Below are 9,234 nucleotides of genomic sequence, written 5' to 3'. Positions count from 1 at the left end.
CTCAAAACAGCTCCACTTCACATCAGTTTAAAAGCCTCCTATTTATTTCTCAAGTTTATCCATGGCACCCTCAGATCCTCATCCAAATTTCAGACTCCCCCTCATCATGTCGTTTATGACGTTTGATGTTTGATGTGCTTGTGTGGGCACGGCACACCGAGGAATAAAATTCATCATCATGATTGCTCCAATTTCACTGTCAGGCACAGAGGAGCACATCGATTGCAAATTCATACTTCTGCCCCCGCCCCCCCCACCTCCCCCTTCGTTTTCCGGAAATGACTTGTCATTTGTCATTTTTGAGTCACTCTCCTCGCAAACTATTTGGTGGAGGGAACACAAGAAGCAGGAGGCAGGGCTGCTGTGCTTCCCGGTCCAGGTGGGCCGCACTCTGCGGTCGGCGACAGGTGACATCGGCACGAGTCAGCGGCGCCTCAAACATTGGCAGCGCGTTGGCGTTCTGCAGGTCGGCCCCGTGCGCTTCCCGTGTGTTATTTTCAGCGTGCCGGGCAGGAAATGTCTGAGCGTCACACAAAAAAATGCCGCGCGGCTCTCCAGGAGTGGGAAAATGAATGCGCAGAAACCACCAGCCTCCTCCTCCTCCTCCTCCTCCTCCTCAGGCTGGCCTTCCTCGCTCTGTGTTTAGCCTTCTCGTAACCTCAACACTCTACCCCCCCCCACCACCCCCTCTTTGACTTGAAGAGAAAATGTGAGCTTTTCACTTTGTTTGCACGTTGCTAAATATTTAATGCAGAGCAGAGGAGCAACACTTGGGGCTTTGCTGCATATTTAAAATCATGCATGAGGTAAAAAAAAAAAAGAAAAAGTTTTTGGTTTGTTTGTTTAGTTAATTTGGTGAAAAACCCAGTTGATCTTTTTGGGCTGGAATTCCAAACGAAACGTTGGGCGCAAACACCACACTGCTCATCACCATAAGAACAACAATACCGACGCCGATGCCTGGTGGCGGCAGCATCATGCTTGGGTGGGCTGACACCATAGACAAGGCGGAAATAATCAGCACCCATTGGAAAGTCACTTTGTGCGTGCGTGTGTGTGTGTGTGTGTCTCGCAGTGACTGGCCGAGGAAGGACGTCCCCTCGGAGGAGGAGGAGGAGGACGAGGATGAAGAGGTCCGCAGTTGGGACGAGGAGGACAACAGCTCGTCATCCAGCAAGGAGCACGTGGGCGAGGCGGACAGACGGGTGAGCGCGGCGTCTCCGCTCGGGTCGGCACACCAGGGGACCTTCTGGGGGGAAAAAAAAGCGCATCTTTTCATCGACACGCCAGAATTTTCTGGGAACCGCCTGTTAGTCCGCATACAGTACACACACCACTTTGAGTTCTAGTTGTTGAATTTTATTTTTTTAACCAGATTTAAGAAATGATTGGTTTGTTGATTATTTTAAGTTACAAAATGATCAAGTACATCATTTTACAAAGGCACAATGTTGTTTTTTTGTTGTTGTTATTGATGACATAAGTGGCAAAATGATGGTCGATAAATAAAAACAATGCAGTGAGCTTATTTTTATATAATCCTGTCCCCAAGCCAAACAAGCACTTGTGATGCCTCCCATTGCCACTGCTGCCGCATGGAGAGAAAATGCGCACCAGTAGTTGGGAACAACTTGAAAGGGATGTCACTCGGAACAAAAATGGCGTCTGCTCTCTCTCTCTCTCTCTCTCTCTCTTTCTTTTGCAGCTGGAGGATGAGACCAAGCGCAAGAAGGTGGCGCACATCGCACAGGAGATCATGAGCTCGGAGAAAGTGTGAGTGGCGCCCTGGCAGAACAGAAATCATCAAGTATCGGTTAAAAACAGAAAAAAACAAGTCATGTGAAAAGCACCCTGACAAGTGCAGCTTACCCAAAAGGTTCACTAGGTCATAGTGAGTGGGAGTGTGCTCCTTTTCATTGGTGATTTTCAGGGGGGCTGACACCCCTTTCTTGTGGCCCGTCTTTCAGGTTCGTGGATGTGCTCAAGCTTCTTCACATCGTAAGTGTCACCTGACCCGGGCTCAAGCGCCATCCTGTGGCCGGGAAGCCATTTCTGTCCCAGAAATCGGGTCAACCCGCATTCTTTTCTGCCCGCGGATGCAGCGGCCGCTTCCTCCTGCCACTGAGCTGACCTCCACACACATGCGCACACACACACACACACACACACACACACAGGAGAATTCTATCGGTGTGCGCTGCGCACATTCTTGTGGCGAACCGGCCAGCTGACATGGCACTTGAATGTTTTTGAAGTTTCTGGCCAACGTGTGTGTGTGTGTGTGTGTGTGTGTGTGTGTGTGTGTGTGTGTGTGTGTGTGTGTGTGTGTGTGTGTGTGTGTGTGTGTGTGCGTGCATACGTATGGGGCTTCCCAAAGTCAAATCATATTACGTAATGAGATCATCACACAGTGGACAATGAGAAGCGACTTTTCATTCGCTACCTGGGTCGACTTCATCCCCAGCTCTTACGACCACCACGATCGCAGAAAAATACTCGACCGCATGAAGATCATCGACATCGGATAATAACGTGAAGGCAATTTCAAATTCATTGCCCTGACCGAGACCTGCTTTTTCTGCCTCAGGACTTTCGGGATGCCGTGGCCAAGGCGACGCGTCAGAACGGCAAGCCGGTGGTGGACGAGCGCGTCCTCAGCCAGGTCCTCTACTACCTGCCTCAGCTCTACCAGCTCAACAAGGACCTGCTGAGGGAGCTGGAGGAGAGGGTGGCGCACTGGTACGTGCCGGCTCCCGCGAGAATTTCCCGCTCGACAGCGTACGACGGCGGCTTCGTGCCTCCCGCAGGAGCGAGCACCAGCGCCTGGCCGACATCTTCGTGCAGAAGGGCCCCTACCTGAAGATGTACTCCACCTACATCCGCCAGTTCGACGACAACGTGGCACTTTTGGATGAGCAGTGCAGGAAAAACCCGCCCTTTGCCGCCGTGCTGCGAGAGTTTGAGGTGACGAGGCTTTCGTTTCCCTCCGGCCGAGCCGTTCCCATCAGCGGGCTGACGGTGGCGCTTGTTGTTTGCTTGGCCGCAGATGAGCGCCAGATGTGCCAGCCTTGCCCTCAAGCACTACCTGCTGAAGCCCGTCCAGAGGATCCCTCAGTACCAGATGCTCCTCACAGGTGGCTTCTGCTTCTCAAGCACCGGCGGGGGCCGAGGCGGGACCGAACTTTCTCTTCTCTCATCCGCCCATGACAATATCCAAACTCCTCCCATAGCTACATTGAGTTCATCGTGGCCTTTTTTTTTTTTTCCTTTGATCTTGCACCGACTTCCTGCCGCCAAGTGGACAGCAACAAGAATGATGTCCCCTCTCTGCCCTTTTTTAGATTATTTGAAGAATCTGCCTCGGGACTCGGAGGACTACAAGGACACAGAAGGTGAGACGCAACGCGCCGCGAGGCGCCCTCCGCGAGGAAGGCGTCGCTAAAATTGTTTTCGTCCGTGCAGCGGCTCTCGGCGTCGTGAAGGAGGTCGCCAACCACGCCAACGACATCATGAAACAAGGGGTGAGCCGCTAGCCCCCCCCCCGACTCCCAGCTTCGTTGTAGTCTGCCTTCGCATCTCCATCATGCAGTCATTTCCTTCTTTCAGGATAACTTTGAGAAGCTGATGCAGATTCAGTACAGTCTGAACGGCCACCAAGAGATTGTTCAGCCAGGCAGGGTAAGGGCCCCGCTCGCTCCTCCGCCGTCCGCAAGCCTCCGAGGCCGCCAGAGTTGACTTCCGACGGGTGCCGGCAGGTCTTCCTGAAGGAGGGAACGCTCATGAAGCTCTCCAGGAAGGTCATGCAGCCGCGAATGTTCTTCTTGGTGAGCGACAGTGGCCTCTCTCCAACTTTTTCCTTCTCGACTTTTTGAACCTCTTTGCCCTTTTTGGTCCGTTGCAGTTCAACGACGCGCTCATGTACACCACTCCCGTCCAGTCGGCCCAGTACAAACTCAACTGCGTGCTCTCCCTCGCCGGCATGAAGGTGAGACGGCAAACGGCGCCGCGGCTCGTGCTCGTGACTGCTGACGCCGTGCGCCTGCCAACAGGTGAGCAAGCCCAGCCAGGAGGCCTACCAGAACGAGCTCAACATCGAGAGCGTGGAGCGCTCCTTCATCCTGTCCGCAAGGTGGGACATCGAGCGCAGTACTCGGGGCTGAGCTGCACCGTGAACAGCCGTAGCCAACTGCGGAGGTGTTTGCATTGATCGCATCCCACCGTTTTTCCGCCTCCAGTTCGGCGACGGAGCGAGACGAGTGGCTGGAGGCCATCGCCGCCGCCATCGACGACCACGCCAAGAAGAAGATCAGCTTCATATCCAGCCGCAGTCAGGAGGAGGTGGCGCTCTTGTTTCCCCGCGCCGACGTTTTCAAAGCTTTCCCCCTGATGACTCTCCGCTCACCCACGCAGGCCGACGGCGTGCCGGACAGCGGCGCCCCCCTCGGCTCCAAGGCTCCCATCTGGATCCCCGACCTGAGGGCCACCATGTGCATGATCTGCACCTGCGAGTTCACCCTCACCTGGCGCCGCCATCACTGCCGCGCCTGCGGGAAGGTGCCCGACGCGCCCGGCGGACCCAACGGCCTCGACGTCTCCTCCTCACGGTCTGCCATCTTGTATGCCGACAGGTGGTGTGCCAGGCCTGCTCGGCCAACAAGTACTACCTGGAGTACTTGAAGAACCAGCCGGCCCGCGTGTGCGACCATTGCTTCGTCAAACTCCAGGAGAACAGTCAGTACATGTGTCGAGGTGCCACAAAAACAAGAGTGGAGACTGTTTAGTTTTTGTTGTTCCCTCCCATGGCAAAACATGATAGCAACAAGTGCGCTGACCGGGATGCACGCTTTTTAGTTTTCTTGCCTTCCCTGTCCTTGAAAGAACACGCAATGCAATTCCTTTTCACATCCAGGCACGGAAAGCCCCAAATTCTCTTTGTCATGTCATGATTTCCAGGCGACCGCTGCGCCTCCTCGTCTGTGTCTCCCATCAAATCCGGAGCCTTCTCCTTCACCAGGAAACAAAAAAAGATTCCGGCCGCACTAAAAGAGGCAAGGAATGAACGAGCGAGCGAGAGGTGAGATAAGAAGCGGCGGCGCGGTGGCCTGACCCGCTCGGCTCTCCTCCCAGGTGTCGGCCAACACGGAAAACTCCTCCATGAGCGGCTACTTGAACAGGTCCAAGGGCAACAAGAAGCAGTGGAAGCGGCTGTGGTTCGTCATCAAGAACAAAGTGTTGTACACGTACGCCGCCAGCGAGGTGACCGCCGCCGGCCGTCTCTTCTTCGCTTCGCTCGCCTTCCGCTGGAGCGTGTCGCCTTTTTCCCGGCAGGATGTGGCGGCGCTGGAGAGCCAGCCGCTGCTCGGCTTCTTCCTGCGGGAGGAGAAGAACGGGCCGGCGCGGAAGCTGCAGTTCAAGCTGTACCATAAAAACACGCTCTTCCACATCTTCAAAGCCGACGACATCCCCACCGCGCAGAGGTAAAAGCGCGCCCCGGGGGTAAAAGCACGCCGCGTAACACGCTTTGACCTCGTCGCCTTCTCGGTTTAGGTGGATCGAAGCCTTCCAGGAGGCCATGATCCTCGAGCAGTGAGCATCCAGTCGACGACGACCGAAGAGATGGGAGGGGGAGCTTTTTTTTCTTCTTTTCCCTCCAACGTTGCAGCTGTGGCTCAAATGGCACACAGTGTGCATGGAAGTGGACCGTTTTGCACCAGGAAAGCCCTTGTAGGGGGAGGAAAAAAAAAAGAAAATTCAAGCAGGTCACAGTCCGTAGCAGGAGGTTGCTGCTGTCCGCTTTGGAGATGTCATTCTTCGGTGTTTATATTGCCAGTAAGTGCCATAGATTGACGCTCCAACAGCGTCCTGGACATAACTGGAAGGGGAATCTATTTTTCACACGCTTCAGAATGTCCACTCTGCGGACTTCGAAACAAACCGCGAGATTGTGGAAGTCATAGAGCGACGTTGACATTTTGAGTTGCAAGCCCAGAGCTGAAATCTATAATGGCCGAAGAAGCAGGTCACTGGTTCATCGTCGGGGTCTGTTGAGTTTCTTTTTTTGTTTTGTTTTCCTTTTTCCTTGTTTTTCCTCCCCTCAAACTTTTCTTCTCCACAACGTCCTGTGACGTGCAGTCATTGATTGATTTCTTCTTGTCTTCCTAATTTTAACTTTTTCGGGGTCGCATTTGCTTGTGTACATTCACGGTGACTCTTTATTTTTTTTTTTCAAGCTCAACTGCGTGGAGGGAGGTCGAGTCTCCTGCAAAACAATCGGAAGAAACTGTCAGGCAACAGTTTTGAAGAAAATGTCAAAATATAGTTTTTTTCTCTGTGTGTTTATTTTGATGGCACCGATGCATGATTGAAATTGAGTTGTCATATTTAAAAAAGAAATAAAGAATTTTTATGATGGCATTTTTGAAAAGATCACCAAATGTACACACGCCCTCCTCCCGGTTTATCTTAAATTTGATCCAGATTATGAGTGTAAACCTGAAACATGATCACTGTTGATGGTGTCCAAAACAAGGTTATATGTATTTGTCACGCGTACCTTCTTCAGGACATGAGGCCAGTGATCACGTCTACGCTGCAGCTCATCACGGCCATGAGGAAGGACGCGCAGGAGCAGACGGTCTGCCAAAATGTGATGGGGAGAGAAGACGACTGATCGATCTGTTGGAGGCACGGAATTTGAAACTGGACCTCATGCAAATATTGAAAAACAGGGAAAGCTGCAGACTTCTTTACAATGATTTAAAGGCGATTGGTTTGGTTGGGAGACTAGAAACATTTGAAGAGGGTTTGTGTGCGTGTTTTTGGGGTAATTGATGAGCGGCATACCCGTTTCACATTACTGACCAGTAGAGGGCGGTAACGCACCTGAACGTTTCTTGCCAAACGCCCTGGAACTCCGCAAGAAGAAGATGACGGTGTGCTCTTCGCCAACCAGGTCAATTGGACCACACCCCCAGTCGCTCCTTCCCGAATTTAGTCACGTTCCGAAGGACGGAGGAGTGCATCCTGCTGAGGCCCGAGTTGAAAGAGGTCCAAGTCAACTAGCCCGAGCGCTTCAAGCTATGGTTCACCATGGACAGGGCGCTCGCCGGGATGTTCATTTCTGGTAATTTCATGGACGCAAACTTCCGGATTTCGAAAGGAGCGTCCGACCTGGATAGGGCGGCCAGCAAACAGCAACAAACCAATCAGATTTCAGCGGGGCGGAACTAGCTCTTCCTTAACAAGCGTGGCACAAGCGTGGCGTCAAAACAATTTGAACCACTTGAACGTGTGACTAACCGCACGAAAGTTCGCAGTTAACGCGGCAGAAGTGCTTGATCGACAGGTCGACCGAAAGAAGACACAGGTCTCAAGATTTGTCGTCGTCGTAGCCGCCGCCGCCGCCTTGGTTCTCCGACATATTGGAAACTCGCCCAAGTTCCTGATGCTCAGACTGGGTAAGTACGCGCTATTTGTTTGCCCTCGAAGCATTTAAACGTTCTTAACAGTACACATGGGGACGTTGCGCTTCCAATGACAAGTGGAGTTCAAAGATACAGAAAAAATGGCTTTTGAAAGAAGAAGCTGTCCAAGCGGACGCGTTGCACCTCCTGCTCACGCGCATTCCGTAATCGGGGTTTCAACCCTGCGTTCGACTAGGTCACTTGGGAATGAAAAAAATCGCTCAGACAGATGCATTGCGAGTGAGGGCACGTTTGGAAATGGACGGGTTGAAAGGAAAAAAAGTCTGCCACTTTACGAATAATGACACAAAAAGAAACCACTTTTTTATAGTCGAAAGAGTGTGACTCTTCACTTGTATTTTTTCTGCCTGACCAGACTGAAGAGGCGACTGGGCCAAAGTCGCAGCCGCCGCCAGACTCTGAGGACATGCGGAAGGGACGTGTGAGTCCTGAGCTGCGTGGTGTGTTTGAAGAGGGAATGTCTGATGTCACGTTGCACCACAAGGTGGAGGTGAGTGCGCCCGCCCGCCTGTCTGTCTGTCTCTCACTCAACTTAAACTTCTGCTTCGTGTACTGCACAACAGTGACAACTCCACATAGAAAACCCGAGCATCATCAGGCACTTTTGGAATCTGTTTTTAAACCTTGAAGTGGACCAAGTTAGTTTAAAAATGTGTCTGTTTGCATGTATATATAATATATACATACATGACTAACTTAGCCCATTTCAATGTCATTTAAAAACTTGACTAGAAGAGTGTGATCATGTTGTTGTGGAGTAAACGGCAGTTAGTTTTTGTCTCAGTGAGAGAAGTAGGACGTGCTACTGTCCCCCTTGGTGTGTCATGAGATGTCAGTGACCTCACGCATGAGCTGGTCAAGCCCATGCTCCCATCTCGGGCCTGTCGTCAGTGTTTGTGTGCGTGCAACTTGAACGGGCCCACGCAAAGATTGACTGGTCAAATGCTTTCACATTGTCATGTTCGCTTTTCTGTCCAATAAATTGTTCAACTTGAATCTGAGTCTTTGTCTTTCGTGACCAAATCCATCCTCAACTCACTCGAAGCCTTTTCAAAGACTGGCGTCTTGAGCTCAGACTTGCCCTTCAGTCACATCAGACAGTCTTTTCACTGTTGCCGTTGGTCTCCACATGACTCGAAACTCCAGGAATCGAGCTTTTGGGTCATGTGAAACCCACGGGAACAGTGAAAAGACTGTCTGAGGTGACCCAAGTGCAAGTCTCAGCTCAAGACTCAAGTGGGACTTTGAAAAATTGCTGCAAAGTGCGCCCAAACCACACCCAATTCGACATCCACCAATCACGTCACGACCCTAATTTGCATAAATTTGCATAACCAATCAGAATCGATCAATTTGCATAACCACGCCCACTTTCCGAAATCCGACAAATCAGATTGCTCTGAATTTGCATAGCCACGCCCGCAAAAGAACCCACCAATCAGAGAGCATCTAATTTGCATAACCACTCCCCATTTTCCACCAATCACAGCATGTTATCATCATGCTCCACCCACTTCCACAGCTATCAGCGAATCAACAGCCATCATTCCAACCAGGCCACACCCACTTTCCTGGATTTTTCTGCCTGGAAAAAAAAAATTCAGGAAAAAAAAAATTTTGAAAAAAAATTTTTTGAAAAAAAAATTTTGAAAAAAATTTTTGAAAATTTTTTTTGAAATGTTTAGAAAAGAAACTAGTTTTTTTTTTTTTTAAGTTACATTGAAGATGTGTTAAAAAATGAAGTTGACAG

The 9,234-nt window shown here is 51.1% G+C and overlaps 1 protein-coding gene across 1 annotated transcript in view; it reads left to right on the top strand.

Annotated features, from left to right (window-relative positions):
- Nucleotides 1-6,229, top strand: part of fgd6 (FYVE, RhoGEF and PH domain containing 6) — a 10,396-nt gene extending 4,167 nt beyond the window's left edge. Inside the window, exons 4-22 of the mRNA XM_019897577.1 lie at nt 1,076-1,205; nt 1,706-1,773; nt 1,968-1,998; nt 2,588-2,739; nt 2,808-2,964; nt 3,047-3,134; nt 3,342-3,392; nt 3,463-3,521; nt 3,607-3,678; nt 3,756-3,824; nt 3,902-3,985; nt 4,050-4,129; nt 4,236-4,338; nt 4,411-4,554; nt 4,629-4,731; nt 4,954-5,048; nt 5,128-5,256; nt 5,329-5,477; nt 5,548-6,229. Of these exons, the coding sequence (XP_019753136.1) occupies nt 1,076-1,205; nt 1,706-1,773; nt 1,968-1,998; nt 2,588-2,739; nt 2,808-2,964; nt 3,047-3,134; nt 3,342-3,392; nt 3,463-3,521; nt 3,607-3,678; nt 3,756-3,824; nt 3,902-3,985; nt 4,050-4,129; nt 4,236-4,338; nt 4,411-4,554; nt 4,629-4,731; nt 4,954-5,048; nt 5,128-5,256; nt 5,329-5,477; nt 5,548-5,590 (1,807 nt within the window). The 3' untranslated portion in view covers nt 5,591-6,229. The remainder of the gene's footprint in view (nt 1-1,075; nt 1,206-1,705; nt 1,774-1,967; nt 1,999-2,587; nt 2,740-2,807; nt 2,965-3,046; nt 3,135-3,341; nt 3,393-3,462; nt 3,522-3,606; nt 3,679-3,755; nt 3,825-3,901; nt 3,986-4,049; nt 4,130-4,235; nt 4,339-4,410; nt 4,555-4,628; nt 4,732-4,953; nt 5,049-5,127; nt 5,257-5,328; nt 5,478-5,547) is intronic.
- Nucleotides 6,230-9,234: the final 3,005 nt, after the last annotated feature.

This window comes from Hippocampus comes, unplaced genomic scaffold (assembly GCF_001891065.2).
Source record: "Hippocampus comes isolate QL1 unplaced genomic scaffold, H_comes_QL1_v1.1 scaffold81, whole genome shotgun sequence".
Taxonomy (NCBI): Eukaryota; Metazoa; Chordata; class Actinopteri; order Syngnathiformes; family Syngnathidae; genus Hippocampus; species Hippocampus comes.
The sequence above is the reverse complement of the archived record's forward strand: the minus strand, read 5'-3'. Positions and strand labels throughout refer to the sequence as shown.